Source organism: Lemur catta, chromosome 11, assembly GCF_020740605.2.
Source record: "Lemur catta isolate mLemCat1 chromosome 11, mLemCat1.pri, whole genome shotgun sequence".
Classification (NCBI taxonomy): domain Eukaryota; kingdom Metazoa; phylum Chordata; class Mammalia; order Primates; family Lemuridae; genus Lemur; species Lemur catta.
In genome coordinates, this window is record NC_059138.1 from 38,023,337 (window position 1) to 38,039,332 (window position 15,996).

Sequence of the window (15,996 nt, forward strand, 5' to 3'; positions counted from 1 at the left end):
TCACCCTTTTTAAAAGCTTATGAATTTTGAGTCGTATTCATTCTACCTTTGAAATTTGGGGATTTCAGCTATTTCTGAGCCCAGGAATAAATTGAAATGTTCACTCTAGTTAGCTCCCAAGGTGGAGTCCATTCATTTTTCTGAGAAAAAAAAAACCCAGCCTAACAAACACCGCAATTATCTCCGACTTTCCTCGGCTAGCAATGCCGCGCCTCCGTATCATTAAAAACATCATCCCATTAATTCAAAGCAAGTCATCAGAGGAAGCAGACTATTCAGGCATTGGGTTATCAGGTGACTCGCCATTTAAGAGATAGAGAAATAGGGACACAGAGATAAGGCTTGCTCACACTCGTCCGAAAATTGGGATCAAAGTTGAGAAATGAACTGGGTCTCCTGACTCTGAACCAATCATTGTCTGTATCACGCAGGGCTGCCTGCTGCCAGCTAAGAGTTAGTTCTGCCTTCATGCCTTTTCACTTTGCTAATGGGAAAGACCAAGGAATAGTTCAGTCTCTGTGGCCATGGTGTTGCCCTCAGATGATCCTAACCACTGCCGACACGGGCCCATTAGAACCTTGCTACTCAAAGCGTGGCTGCGGGCCAGCGGCACTGGCACCACTTGGAAGTATGCTAGAAATGCAGACTCTCGGGCCCCAAAGCTACTGAATCTGCATTTCGCAAGAGTCTCAGCATCGACAGTTGGGAAGCAGGACAGCAGGATAGCGTCGTTTTAAGATCTACAGTATCTGCTGTGTATGGGGGTGGGGCAGGGCCATGGCAAAACTGCTCTAGAGGAGGAAATGCATAATTCCGAAGCCATCACACCTGACTTCCCGGCCATGGGCGTCTCACCACCAGCCCACCACAAAAGCAAAGTGAGATTTAAAGGACCATGGGAGGAACTTTGTCCCACAAAGTGGCTTCATGAGTTCAGCAGATATTCCAATGTCTGGCCATCAACCTCAGTGCTTCTCTCAGCCACCCACAAACTTGGGTCTCAAAGAAAGACAGGAATCTTTGTTTCCCAGGCACCACTACTCATATCCTGTCACATCTGCAGGATGTGCCCTGTGCAGTTTCCTCATTGCGGCAACCACACCCTGGGGGTGCCAGGCAGACCCTAAGTCAACCAGCTGGGTTACTGGGAATATCCCAAACGGCCCCACTCACGGTGACTGAGCTTGTGTCCTCGCGGTTGGTGGCCTGGATTCTGAGAATATAGACAGGGGTTGTTTCATAGTCCACTTTAGTTACTAGCTGGAGTTCTCCCGTTTTAGGATTAATCCAAAATACGCTTGGGTACTGCAGGCTGGCCCCTCCGGTGGAGATGGAGTACACGGTGCTGCTCTGGGGGAAGTCTTTATCAGTCGCTTGCACCTGTCCGACGCGGGTTCTAGCTGGAGAAATAAAGTGCCTGCAGTTAGTCCTGCTTTTGGAGGTGGGAGAGGATGATCCAGGAGCAGATGTCCTCATTGCCATGGGCAGGAAGACTTCTGGAGGCCTCCTTGCTGTTCGAACTCTGTATGTTTTATATTTTCAATTTTATTAAGTTCAAACAATGCTAATGAGCACACACTAGGTAACTGGTCCTATGATCCCAGCAGTACTGTGAGGTATAAAAGACAATTCATGCCTTTACATAGCCTCCAAGAATACCAATTATTTTGCTATCATAAACAACAGCGCAAACAACATCCATCCTTACACATACATCTTTTCACTGCAGTGTCTAAACGTCCCTTGTATTTTTCAATTGTCTACAATGAGCATGATTTGCTTTTATAAACAAGATGAAAAAATACACAATTTTTAAAGAATTTAGCAAGCAACTGATGATTACAGAGTATAGCTTTTTAAATACTGTTCCATTTTGCTTATTTGAGAAATTGTTGGTGACACTGCTAGAGTTCTGGATTGCTTGTGTTATAGAAGTTCCTTCTCATGAGTTCCACTCCTCAAGGACAGAAACCTTCTCTAACTCAATTCTGTAGCTCCAGCACTAAGTGCGTGACCCGAAATAGGTGATGTGAAATAAGATTTTCTTAACTCAGACAGCCTATTCCTGTCATTCACTGGTTAAGGTATAAGCAATTAAAATCATTTTCTTTGGACTTTCATTTTGTGTTTTGTTTTAAAACTTGATGTCAGGAAATAGAGAGAGAATAAAATGGAGAGGAGATCATTTTAGAGGGAATGTTATGGGTTTGGTTTGCTTTGGTATTTTCAATATGGAAGAAGTACCCATGAGCTTCAGATCAACAGCTGTGGGGAGTCTACCAACCTTTTTCCTTTTTGGCACCAGGGACCAGTTTCATGGAAGACAATTTTTCCATGAATTGGGGGTGGGGGGAGCGGAGCTCAGGCGGTGATGCCAGCAGTGGGGAGCGGCTGTAAATATAGACGAGGCTTTGCTCGCTCACCCTGCTGCTCACTTCCTGCTGTGTGGCCCCATGGTTTCATGGACGACAACTTTTCCATGAACGGGCAGGGCAGGGGTGGCAGCTGGCAGAGCTCTGCTGCCCCGTCCCTAACAGGGGGTGGACTGGTACCAGTCTGTGGCCCAGGGGTTGGGGACAGCAGTAGTAGAGAGTTAACAGTATTACTGTCAAACTGGAAGAGACAGGGAGAAACTGAAGCTAGACGTGAGAGAGCTTCTCTTTAGCAAGGGAAGAGCCTGCAAAAACCAAGGTGTCATAAGTGGCAGAAAAGAAGGCCTCTAGTGAATCCTAGTAGGGAGAGAGAAAATGTCTTTATTTTGTTTTTAAATGAAGGAAATATAGAAATGGGAAACCTTTTTTCTATTTTTAAAATTTCAATTCTCTGAGTGAGCTGGATAAAAATCACAGCGGAGACCAAGAGACAACTTAGGCTACAAAAAGGGAGGATTAGCAGAATCAGGCAAACAGACAAGGAAGCAATCAGGGGCTTCAGAAAAATGCAGTTTAATCAACAGTTTTCAAAATCCAAGTTTCACCTGAAGGGCTCCTCAGCAGCAAGGAAAATTTAAAAGAAATAAGAGGTGCAATAAATACTAATCAGCTGTGAATCACTGTGCAAAACACCGAGGGGCCTCTGGGAGGGAGTTTTCCCCTCCGCACAACATGCATTTGGATGGAATCCACCAAGAGCACAGTGGTCGTGTCTTGTCTGTTACTTACCCGGTCTTAATTCTGACACACCAAATACGTAGGATGGCCTATCAAAAATGAGAGGAAACTCATTTTCTGGGCTTGTTAGGATATAAATGTAGATGTTATCTAAAAATGGAAATAGAAACAAGTTTAATTGCCAATCCTTATTCATTTGTTTATTCAACACCTTTAAAGAACCTTCTGTGCACAGGCTCTGTGTACCGGGACACCAGCTGAATAAGACCTGGCGGCTCCTGCCCTCAAGATGCTGAGAGTGGTCACCCTTTGATAAACCAAGTACATACAGATCACGGTGGAGCCCTGGGGGAGGAGCAGCTTCCAGGAAGACATGCAAGCTTAGGCTTAGACAAATGGGGCAGGGGCAGGATGGGGGGATGTTCTAGGCATATGCAAAAATACCAAGGTATAAACTGCATAACTCACTCAGCAAAACTGCAAGCTATTTGGCCCCGTTGGAAAGAAAGGGGGCTTGGAGGCAAGTGACAGGAGCTGAAGCTCGAGGCTTAAGCAGTGGCCAGATGATGAAAATCCTTGTATGCCAAGTGAAAGTTTGAACTTGAACTTGACAGCTAACAGGAGACATTCAAGTGCTTTAACCAAGGGAGTAATATGATGGCATTTGCATTTCCTGAAAAATCATTGCCAGAAATGGGGAGGATGCATTGAAAAGGGGCAAGACTGAAAGTAGAGAGACCCTTAAAAAATTCTTTTAAATGTTGTAATCCAGCCAAGAAAGAGGAGCACCCTGCGCCAGAGCAGTGCTTATGGGATGGGGGACCTGGCACAATACCTAGCATTGCCTAGCACAGCTTAGTCATTGCTACTCAAGGAAGATGCTCATGAAATAAATCAAAATGATACTTGCTTTTATAGTAGGGAGAGGCAACATCCTGCACCTGGATTATCAGTGTGTATTTATTTCCGGCTGCTAGATTGCTTGGATTTTCATAATCTAGATCACCAACCAACTAGATTAAAACAGAGATATTAGCTTACACAGAATAAACAATCCTATTTATTGAACTGACAAAGACAGTTTCATATACTGCTAGTAGATATGTAAATTGGCAAAGCCTTTCTGGAAAGCATTTTGCCCAAAAAAGTGACGAGTTTTAATCACTAATTAGCTCTGAACGTAAAGAAAAAAAAAGAGCTTCATAAAGTTACGACCATACCTTTGCTCACTGCTAGAGAATTTATGGAAAGAACTTATCAGGAGAGAGAATCTATGTGCAAAGATGTTCCTCAAGCGCTGTTGCCCAATAGCATAGGCTCATGACTTCAGATTGGTTGAAGAAAAGCACAATATTGAATCTTATGTGCAGGGATATTTTCATTGCAGTGGCCTCCCTACTCTGTGGTTTCAGCTTCCTGCACTCAACTGCAATCTGAAAATAGGGGAGTGAAGTACAATAAGATCATTTGAGAGAGAGAGATCACATTCATGTACTTTTTTAAAAAATTATTATTATTATAGAGGCATCTTGCTCTGTCGCCCAGGCTGGAATACAGTGGCTATTCACAGGCACAATCATAGCACACTGTGTGTGGCCTTGAACTCCTGGCCTCAACCCATCCTCCCACCTCAGCCTCCTGAGTAGCTGGGACTACAGATGTGCACCACTGCACCCCGCTTCACATAACTGTTATTATAGTATTTTGTTACAATTTTTCTATGACTAGTTATTGTTAATCTCTTTCTGTGCCTAATTTATAAATTAAACTTTATCATAGGTATGTACATATAGGAAAAAACATAGTATGTTTAGGGTTCAGTGCTTTCTGAGGCTTCAGGCATCCACTGGGCGGGGAGGTCTTGGAACATATCCCCTGTGGATAAAGGGGGACTACTGTATTTTAAATACCTAGGTAAATATGTATAAAACATATGCATAGAAAAAAGACAAGAAGGAAATATATCAAATATTAACAGTGGTTATCACTGAATGATAATGCTTTTCTGTGCTTTCTACATTTTCTACAGTGAATGTGTATTAATTTCCTAAACAGAAATTATTTTGTAGGGGACACTGTGAATAAAGCTGGTGAGACTTTCTTGGGGGTTGAGAAGGGCTTGGAATGGCAGCGGAGAAGCAGCAGGGAGGGGACGGAGAGGGGATACTTGCTGTCCTCCCTGAAGCTTGGTCTCTAACGAAAGCACTTCCAGACCCCACCCACCTTCCCTGCCCTTCCATTTTTCTCTCCTTCCCCACCATCCTGTAAATAAAGGTCTCACACAGCCCATTGAGCCCCCACTTTTGTGCGCATCCTTCTTCAATGCTGCTCTGGCTCCTGCGGAGTGGCTGGGGCAGGGCTCCCTACCCGTGCTCATTGTCGCGTCCTCCTCGGGGTCTCCAGGGGTTCTACTGTGTGGAATTTATCCAGATACACTCAGGGCCCTGCTTTCTCTCACCTCACACCTCTAGGGGCTGGGAATGAGCACTCAAGCAAACAAAAGTGTCGGAGCACAGAGGGCACTAATGTGTCTATAAAGGCACACTAAGCAGGCACGCAAACTGCATGCTACGCAAGAAAGAATCCAGTCTTTAGCACCCCAGGCACAGCTATGCATAACAAGCGGTTCCCAGACCTGGGAAAAATAAAGAGCAAACGGGAAACACAGACCCGCTATTAAGTCTGTCAGTTACAGTCGCTGGGAGAGGGGGTTACCTTGGAAATCTCTCTCTGTGGGGCAGCAAAAGCTCTATGCATGTTGGACCACTCCCCGATGCCCTTTTAACGAAGCAATGACCATTAACTGACCACGATTTTCCCAGAGCCAGCTGGATCCTGTAAAAATCTGCCGCTGCTCCCTGCTCCAGATGGTGTGGTGAAGTTGAATTTGTTGTTTGGTGCCTCACTGTCATCATCAAAGCAGAACTTGTTCAGGTCGAGAAGCAACGTCCCCTTGGCTGTTCTTTCAGGCACCATAATGCTGGTGAAAAGACTCAATTCAATATTTTTCCCCAACAAATGGTGATTGAGTGCTCCTTCTCACACAGGCCCTAGGCTAGACACCTCTGCTTTAATTTCAATTCAAAGCAAGTCCATGGTTATTGCAGTAACCTTCTAACTGGTCTCCCTGGCTCTGCCCTTGCCTCCTTTCAGGCTATTTTTAACACAGCAGCCAGAGGGATCCTGTTAAAATGTTGTCAGATCATGTCACTCCTCTGCTCCTACGTCCCAAATGGCTCGTCTCTTCACTCAAAGTCCCAACTTTGATCTGCAGGACCCTTCGTAACGTGTTACCTCGCTGAACTCATCTCCTACTAACTCTTCTCCTGTCCTCTGGCCTCCCACTGCTCTGGCCTCCCGGGCTCCTGAAACATTCCGCCAGGCTGCAGCCTCAGGTTTACCGCACTTGCTGCGGAATGCTCTTCCCACGGAAACCTACCTGGCTCGCGTTCTCACTTTCTTTATTCTCTAATCAAATGTCACCTTATCAGCAAGGCCACCATATCTACAATGTCAACAATGCCTACCCAGTGCCTCCTCTCCCATCCCCCCCTTTATTTTTAATTCTTAGTACTTATCATTATCCAATGTACTACATATTTTACTTATTTATCATGTTTATGGTCTACTTCCCTCCTGGAATGTAAATTCCACGAGGGCAGCGATCTTTATCTGCTTTGTTCCTGCCACACTCAGTACATATTTGTTGAATGAATGAATGACAGCTTATGAGGCTCATACAGTTGTGAGGAAGAATGTAAGAGAAATATAAATTTCACCCCGTGCCTGCAGGAGTTTATGATCTGGTTGGGGAAAATGCCTGTAATCCCTCGTCTCCCAAGCTTTGCAAATTGGGAATTCCTCGGCTTGTGTCTGGTGGTCCCACTGCCATAGATGGGCCTCCTATTACCTTAGTCTCATTCATTCAAAAGAGGTATATTAAGGGTCAAATGTGGGGGTCCTAATCTCTGTTGACTCTAAGGTCTAGGCAAATAATTCAAATGAGTAAAGCTACCCCCAAACTCAGTGGTCAAGCCCAGCTTGGTGTGGGAGATGCTGAGGAAGACTGATTGACACCTTTACGCTTCAGTTCATTGAGGGCCTTTATCGTGTCTCCAGGTTTCAGTTTCTCCTTCTATAAAATGGACAGAAGTCATGTCAGTTAGCTTTTGCTACCTAACATACCAGCCCAAAACTTGATGCATTAAAACAACAAGCACTTATTATTTCTCACAATAGTATGGGTTATCCCACAGTTCTTCTGGCTCCAGTTGGGCTTGGCTGATCTCTGTGGTCACTGGCAGCTCAGCTGGGACTGGGTGGCCAAGGGTGGCCACGCTCACACATCTGGTGGTGGGAAGTTGGTGGGTCTCTGCTTGTCTCCTGTCCTCTAGGAGGCTAGTTTAGGCTGATTGCATGGAGGTCTCAGAGCTCCAGAAGTAATAAGAGAGGGCAAGTTCCAATGCACAAGCACTTTTCAAGCCTCTGTTATGCTATGTTTATGAATGTTCTAGTGGTCAAAGCAATTCACATGGTCAAGCCCATATTCAAAGAGCAGAAAGAGAGACCCATCTCTTGATAGAAAGAATAGGAAAATCACATTGCAAAGGGGACCACATACAGGCAGAGAGGAATTGTGGCTGGTTTTCGTTTTGTTTGTTTTCATTTTTTGCTACTTATCTCAATCATATTTTGCCTTGGCAGAATTTCTTACAAAAATATATTGCGGCTGCCACAAGAATGTGCCTGGAAGACCTTCAACCGCAACAAGAACATAGCCTCAGCTGCTGGGCTCTGAAATGCGTGACTGTGTTTGCAGTGAGGCCATGTACCAATGACTGAGATACCAAGACAGTCTCACTCCCGTCCTATGATGGCTGAATTTGGCTCCAGGACTCCCAATGTCCTAGCTGAATGTTCCTTAGACTGCATGTCAGTCTAGAACTTTCCAAACCGTCTTCTCTCCCTCTTTCCTTTACTCAGGTCAGACTTGCAACCCCGTCTGATGATTTCCCCAGCCTTGTCTCCCCCCGCCACCCCCGTTTTCTCCCGCAGGCATTTCTCCTAACAAAAGTCTTGCGCATTTAATCCTGTCTTGGCATCTGGTTCTCCGAGCACCCAGACTAACACGTGTTAAGTTCTTTAATCCTCTGTACTTCTCTCTGCAGCCAAATCATGCTCCCTTCCACATTCCATATCCTCTCTTAATGGCAGCTAAAATGGGTTCCGGGCTCAGCACATGCAGAACACAGTCTGACAGCAAGGATGGCCTTGGGCTGCTGAGGACAACAGCTTTGCTTGCTGGAGAGAAAGCAGGTATAGCGGAGCCTCCTGGATGCCTCCTGAGCAAAGATCATCCCGTGTTTCAGCAGGACTGGCGTCTGAGCATTCTCATTCTGGCCTTGATTGCACGATGCCATGGTTTTATTCGTAAGTACTTAGAATAGATACCATTTATGAAACACCAACCACATGCTGTAATCATACCAGGCACTTTAAAAACGTGACCTTTAATTCCCTCATCTCTAAGAGGTTTGGATTCGTGTCCCCATTTTGCAAGGGAGGAAAGCGTGGTTCAGAGTGGTTTCAAGGCCTGTCCAAGAGTTGGTGCATCCAGACACGAGTCTCTATTGTCTGTGTTAGAGTCACTGTAAACTTTACTAAGTTCCATGAAAGACTATCCAGGCACACAGATGGTTTGGGGATCTGAGCCTTGATTACAACCCTGCAAAAGCCAGGAGATTGCATCATCCAAAGAACCCTGGGTCCTGAAGCCAGACGTTTCAGTCACTCCAAAAGAGGCCGCCACGCTTGGCCCCTGGGGGCTGCCTGGCAAGTTCTTTCATTCCCCGCGGACGCTTGGTATTCTTCCCCTAAACGCGTGACTTGGAAAGCCACTCCCCCCCCATTCATCAATCCCGGCCTCAAAGGCGAGCGGCCTCCCTCCCAGCCGTTTGACCACAGTTCTCTCCTCAAGCAAAGGTGCCGGCGCCCAGCTCGTCCCGACTCGGCCAACCTTCTCCGCTTCTTGCTCGCGAACAGCTTGCGCAGCGCTTTCAGCCAAGCGCGCGACGATTTACAGCCAGAGCGGGGGCCGTCACGGCGCCTTTGATGCCTCCGTCGGGGCCCTGGGCTCATTCATCACCAGCCTGGGAAAGCCGCAGGCGCCTCGGCTGTGCGCTGGGGGCCCGCGTGGACTCGGGGTCGGCAGGTGGCGCCCACCTCCTCCAGGCCGCCCTCCGTCCCGCGGCCCCCCACAGCCTGCTGCTGTCTGCGGGTGCTGGCGCCCGCCCGCCGCTCCCGCACCTGCTCTCGCAGGGACCGCAGCAGGGACCGCGCCCAACACCCTCGAGGAAGGGACCAGTGTCAAAGACGGCGGGGGCACCATTTCCGCTGTCGTTTAGTTCTGTTCTGAGCTGCTAGTGTGCTGGGCTTTGACATGATTAGCATCTGGGAGGAGGAGGGCAGGGGGTGCAGGCTCAGGGCTTCTCGGCCCCCACCCGCCCAGTATGCAAATGAGCCAAGGGCGAGCAGACTGCCGCCTCGGGGACTTCAGGGGTCGGAGCCCTTTTGTCGCTCCTCCCCACGTCTTGGCAGTCCTAGGATGGCTGAGCGTTGGAAAAGCCCAGAGAGGGGACTTGAGCGTCGTTTGGATGATCTTCAGTAGTAAATACAATTAGTCCTGTACTGACTTAGCCTTGGCCTTCAGGGCTAATTTGGAGACTACGAAGAGCAGGACTCCCTGTGGCCGGCCTGGACAGTGCGGAGTATTCAAATTGTGACTTCACCAGCTAATCTGGAGCACAGTCGGCAAATGTCCTCCTACGCCTCAGGGGACTCTGGACCACAGGAAGCCAAATATGCAATTAACAGATATGCGCCCAAGGGAGAAAACGAACAAGGAAGATTTGAGACAGCACAGCTCTCTGCAGGCGTGGACACCCAGAGTTCTCGCCCCTGAACCCCCATCCCCCACCTCTCAGGACAAGTGAACAAAGAAGAGCGGGAGGGCTGGGAGGGCAGGACAAGAGGGGAGGGGTTTCCCAGGATGTACTGGGACCACCCACGAGGACCAGCATAGATTTAGAATTTCAAAGAAAGTATAAGTGTGACTCCATCCCCGGGCCCAGACATCTCTCAACAGAGAGTGGCTTTAATTTATGCATGTTTGCATGCAATGGTGTGGAAGTCACAATCCTACCTACAGCAACCATCCCCACCCAGGGAACAAACTCTGAGGTGTATGAACGCTTAGGTTGGGATAGGAGCCTATCACACGCTCAAGATTGTGACTGACTTTATCAGGGTCTCCACAGGAAGCAGAAGGCAGATTAGGATAAATCTAGGAGGGCTTAGTAATGGGCTATTACAACGGTGCGCTCAGAGTATATGGAAATCTCAAGGGATGGTACAGTATCTCAGGGCTAATAACAGGTGCACCCTCACCATCTCTAGGCCCACAGGAGCTGGTGGAGGGAGTAGTTCCTGAAAGCAGGGACAGAGATTACCATGTGCAGAGGACTGAGACCTCCAGGAGCAAGAGGAATACATCCAGCCCACAGAGAGAGAGTAAGGGATAAATATCCTGACCTTCCTCCCCCCCTCCCTCCAGGGCTCCCTGCTAGCCAGCCAGAAGCTGGAAGGCAAGGGAGCCAGTTAGTACCCATGCAAGTCAGCCTCCTGGGGCACAGTGCAGGATGGAGACTGGCTCTGAACAGACAGATCAGGGATGTGTCCAGAACAGAATTGAACCGTTTTGATATCAGACTCAAGGACACACTGATTCTCTAGCATTATGCTGAGCATGTCATTTGGGAGAACAGAGACATTCATAAACATAATACAGGAATTTCTATTTCTATTGCTCATCCTAGACAATCCTTGTCTAGGGTAGGGTCCTTTGTCTTTTGCATGTATTGGATCTGTGTCCAAAGTCACCTGGAGAAAACCTGCAAAACCAGTCAAAGATAAACTCAGGAGACTCTCTTCATGGGGACATATGAAACTGAGACCTGCTCTGGTCTTCAGCCTTGCTCCAGATGCAGGGCCCTCTCTTGGCAAGGGTCACTGCTGAGGTGCCCCCCACAACCCCCAACAAAGAGCTCTTTTCAGATTCTCAAGAAACCAGAGAGTGGCTGGTATGAAACCTCAGAGATGAGGCTAACACAGGAAATTACTAATCATGCTGCTTTTTGACAAAATAGTAGAAAGGCAAAACTGTTTTCAAAAGGCATATTAACCCAGGATCACAAGAGACCTTATTTTAAAATAACTGAATAGATTGTGAGACAAAGAATGGGTCAACATTTACAAAGTAACCCTCATATCCCACTTGTATCTGCATTTTTTCCCTTTTGGTTGACTTTTGTTTATATGCAATTAAGTTGTGTAAGGTGAATTGGATGCTTTGTTTTGTTTTACATGAGTACTTGGTTTGATTTATGCACATTACTGGTGGTGTGTTTCTCTGGGAGTTCCTATTTACTAATCCTAAGTCTCAAGCATCTATTACAACTGCTAACAGCACCATCTTGCCACCGGTGGCAATAAATAAAGAAAAGGCACAGCCCGGAGAGGACCTAACAAGTCCCTGTGGTACTTTTCACCAACAGAGATGAACAGGTTATAGAAGGGAACAAAATAAAAAATAATTCTTAAAAGAGTAAGAAAGCGGAGATGGGAGATAATGAAGAGGAAAGAAAATGAAAAAGAGGAAAGAAAAAAAGGATGATGAAAAGAAAACCTGTGCACAAAATTAGACGGTTCAAATCTACTTATTTTCATGAGCCATTTCCCCAGATGCCCATAATTCTTCAGTCCCTGCTGAGAACATACCAGAGAAGCCAGAGGGCCGAGGACTGCCAAAGAGGTAGCATGCTCAGCACAAGTGTCAAATCGTGAGTACCTGAAGGAGAACTTCTTGCATGTGGCAGGGTTGTCATTGATGTCTTCCACAAGGAAGGTTATCTGCATGCGATTCTCCTGACCTCCGTGGGGTCTGTCCTTCACCAGAACCTCTACAGAAATGGTGGGATTTTGTCTTAATTCACCTGCATCTCGGTCTATCCTCTGGGCCACTTGAATGGTGCCAGTCACTAAGAAGGCAAAGGTTAGAACGTGACCCTTTGAAGAGAAATGAAGACTAAAGGAATGTGGAAACGTGGAGACAATGGGAAAAGATCATTGTCACTTGAGGACTGGCTTACACAGAGAATATTCTCTATGCAAACACTGTTTTGGAAAAACCTATGTGAGTTCCTGTGTTAGACATTTATTGGAATATCTGGTCTTACCCTTCTAGAATTTTTCACAACAGACTTCAGGGCTGGGCTCCTGGCAGCAGCCCTTGCCCATAGTTGACTGGACTGGTAGGTAGCTGAGTCCAGCTTGACCCACTGGGTTCTCCTATTGGGAATTTATAACTGAGAGTCACATGCTGGGGAATCAGTCAGGTTAATAGTGGAGCTACAGGGAAAAGGCCAGAACTCTAGCACTGAGGTCCCTGAAGCAGTGCTGGTTCACACCTATCCTAGGCCCCGATTATTTGACTCTATCTTATGAGAGACCCAGTATGCTGGTGATAGATGTCCTTACCTTTTTTTTTTTTTCCCCTCTTGCTTAGTTTGGTTTGCCTTAATTTCTGTTACTTACAACCAAAGAGTCTTGATAAATATGCTCAAAAAAAAAAAAAAAACAACACCTCTATACTTGTTAAAAGTTTAATTTTGCAATACCAAAGTGAACAGAATTCTCAATCATGCTTGTCCATCCCTACATTATCGGCTGACTGAGGTCCTCAATGACAGCACTGGGAAGCTTTCAGAGATAGAGCACAATTGCTGCCTTTGCTGGGCTCTCCTGGGAAGAGGTAGCCTTTGCTCTAAAGCCTGTGGAGCCAGTAACACACTGCCTTTCTGGGATTGCCCACGGCTGGCCTCTATGAAATCGTTATGTGAAGTGAAATCTGTTTTGGTGAAGTGATTGGAGGAGGGATGGTCTGGTAGTGGTTAAGAGGGCAGGTCCTGGAGCTGTGAGACCTTGCACAAGTCATTTAACCTGTCTGAGTCTATTCCTAAGCCTCAGTTCCCTCATCTGTAAAATGTGGATCATAGTAGTTCATTGGGTTGCCGTGTTGAGTACTTGAGCCAGAATGCATGTTACTCACTCGGCATAATGCCTGGTATATACTAAGGCCCCAGTAATAAAAGACGGCTATTACAGAAGGGAAGAACTTTCCATCTCTGCACTGAGATACTCAGATGGGAAAATAACTCCCCACAATCCAGCAGATTGATCTAGAGTGACACTTTCCAGTATGGTCACCACTAGCCACATGTAGCTATTTAGCACTCGAAATGGTGCTAGTCTGAACTGAGATGTCCTGTGAGTATAAAATACACAACAAACTTCCAAGACTTTGTACTAAAGAAAATAATGTGAACTATCTCATTAATAACTTCTACGTATTGATTACATGTTGAAATAATATTTTAGATGTGTTGGGTTAAATAAAATACCTTATTAAAATTAATTTCTCCTGTTTCTTTTTATTCTTAAAAATGTGACTACTGGAGACTTGGAAATTACATACAGTGTGGCTTCATTCTATTTCTGTTGCACAGTATTGGTGGCGCTCCTCTCTTCAGAAGACTTCAGGGTGCCTTCAGGGCAGGTAACCCCTCCATCCTTACATGCCCACCTTCCCCAAAGGTGATGGGATTTAGGACACATTACCTCCAAATATGGCACCTTGGCATTTGAGAAAACAGCAGAAGCAGGAAGGCCTCTCTGGCCTTCTCCTGCCCCCCAAAGGTGAGGGTTGACACAGCTATGAACCCCGTCCACTTTCCCCAACTCCCATGCCTGGTAACTAATTATTACCATGGCAACAAATGATGACCCAAGACATAAAGGGATGATTCCAACCAGAAATAGAAAAAATACTATCAGCCCTCAGTATCTGGGGGTTCTCATCCTTGGATGCAACCAACTTCAGATTGAACATATTTGGGAGGGAAAAAAGGATGTTTGTATCTGTACTGAACATGCACAGACTTTTTCTCTCATTATTATTCCCTAAACAATACGGTATAACTACTATTTACATAGCATTGACATAGCATTAGGTATTATAAGTAATCTAGACATGATGTAAAGTATATGGGAGGATGTACGTAAAGGTATATGCAAATACTATGCCATTTTCTATCAAGGACTTGAGTGTCCATGGGTTTTGGTATCCTCAGGGTTCCTGGAATCTATCCCCCTTGGACACTGACGGACAACAGTATTGTAAAACAATCCGAATGGCCGAATCAGAAGACGCACTTAAGGATGGATGTGTGTGACTTACACGGATTTATCACGAAATAGCTGCTAACAGTAGTAATGCTGTACAGGAGGTGACTGGGAAAACCTTCATCATCTGGATCCTCAGCTGTGATGTTGGCCACGATGGTTCCTGGACTCAGTTCCTCCAGAATCGCGTATATGCGCGTTGGGCTGGAACAGAAATACAGCAGACACAGCTAATTTTCAGGGGCACGGGAGGGTGGGTATTTTGGTTGGTGCTAAATATAGTGCTGAGCTGTTTGAGTTGCATCAACATGCTCAGAGGGAGAGCACAGCAGCTGAGAGGAGGGGTGACTGGCTTTGTATTCCCAAAGATCACATCCCTGTGGATGCAAAGAAAGAACCACACTGTTAATGCAACGATTTACACGGAGCACAGTCTCTGACTGACTGTGCACGCCGGCCTCACGCCATTGCAGATCAGCCTCAGCACTAGCATCTTTTAAAATGAGGATACTTGGACTGTCCAGCTACCTCCTCTCATTCTCCCAATTTTGGTGCAAAAGTTCCCTGAATTCTTTTACAAATCTATCTGGACATTATGTCCACAACTACAGGTTCCCTCCTTTGTTCCTGACTCCCATCCCATGGCGGGAAAAGCTGGAAAAATTGTAAAACTTCTCTATTCTAGTGCCTTTGCTCACTTTTATTTCTCCCTTGTCTTCTTTTCTTTTCTTTCCTTTTGCCTAAGGATACAGAATTTATGTACAGAACTTGTATACCTTTCCAAGTTGCGTTAATCATGAGGTCAGCAGCTCTCTGAACTGAGCAATGAGTCTTCTGACAGAAGACCGGGTCAGATGACTGTCCTCCGAGGATGACTTCTTACAAGATAACCCCAAAATGCCAACTTACCCGTTTTCCTCAGTCACCAAGGCCATTGGAAAAGGCCAGTAATAAAACAGACAGGTTGGGAGTTTTAACAACTATACAGTTTGGGCAAATTGAGTAATTGTGAATGCACTGAGGGAGGTTTATTATTTAAAATAGCTCTGCAGGAGGTCCGTTTGCTGAGGGAAAATGATTTCAGTGGGGCAAATTGTCCTCTCTGATTTCCTAGTTTCCCAAGTCGAGATTTTCCCCGTGTGGGATCTTCTTTGAGAGGGGCATACTATATCTCAGATCTAAATGATTGCATTCATTCTGTGAGTTCAGAATGTTCCTGCAGTTCCATCTCACCATTCCGATAAGGCAAGTAGGGCCGGAGGAAGGACAGAAGAGAGGGGACCTGTAGCTGAGTGAGAGGCCGGCAGAAAAAGGCTGGAACCAGGCCCTCACCCCAGTCCCGCCACACCAGGGCTCCTCCCTGTCTCCTGGGTCCTCCCACGCCATCCGTGCGGTGGTCTCCCGTAGGTACACTCCATTGTTGGGAGCGAGTAATCTTGTTCAGCCCAAGGGGTCACTCCAGTGCTCTGGGCCTCTCCCTACCCAGTGTCCCCCCGACACATCCCCTTCTCAGGGAGTCTGTGACACTGCCCACTGATGAATCCAGGAACAGGCCAAGTGGAGTGGGTCCACACAGGTGGGGTGGCAG

At 46.4% G+C, this 15,996-nt stretch overlaps 1 protein-coding gene across 4 annotated transcripts in view; it reads right to left on the minus strand.

Moving 5' to 3' along the window:
* CDHR3 (cadherin related family member 3) overlaps positions 1-15,996 on the minus strand; it is a 55,218-nt gene that overhangs the window by 13,776 nt on the left and 25,446 nt on the right. For all 4 annotated transcript variants that reach the window (XM_045564258.1, XM_045564262.1, XM_045564259.1 and 1 more), the window contains exons 7-12: positions 14,464-14,612; positions 12,016-12,205; positions 5,919-6,090; positions 4,021-4,123; positions 3,162-3,260; positions 1,174-1,400 (exon numbers count right to left, since the gene is read on the minus strand). In XM_045564258.1, the coding sequence (XP_045420214.1) occupies positions 1,174-1,400; positions 3,162-3,260; positions 4,021-4,123; positions 5,919-6,090; positions 12,016-12,205; positions 14,464-14,612 (940 nt within the window). The remainder of the gene's footprint in view (positions 1-1,173; positions 1,401-3,161; positions 3,261-4,020; positions 4,124-5,918; positions 6,091-12,015; positions 12,206-14,463; positions 14,613-15,996) is intronic.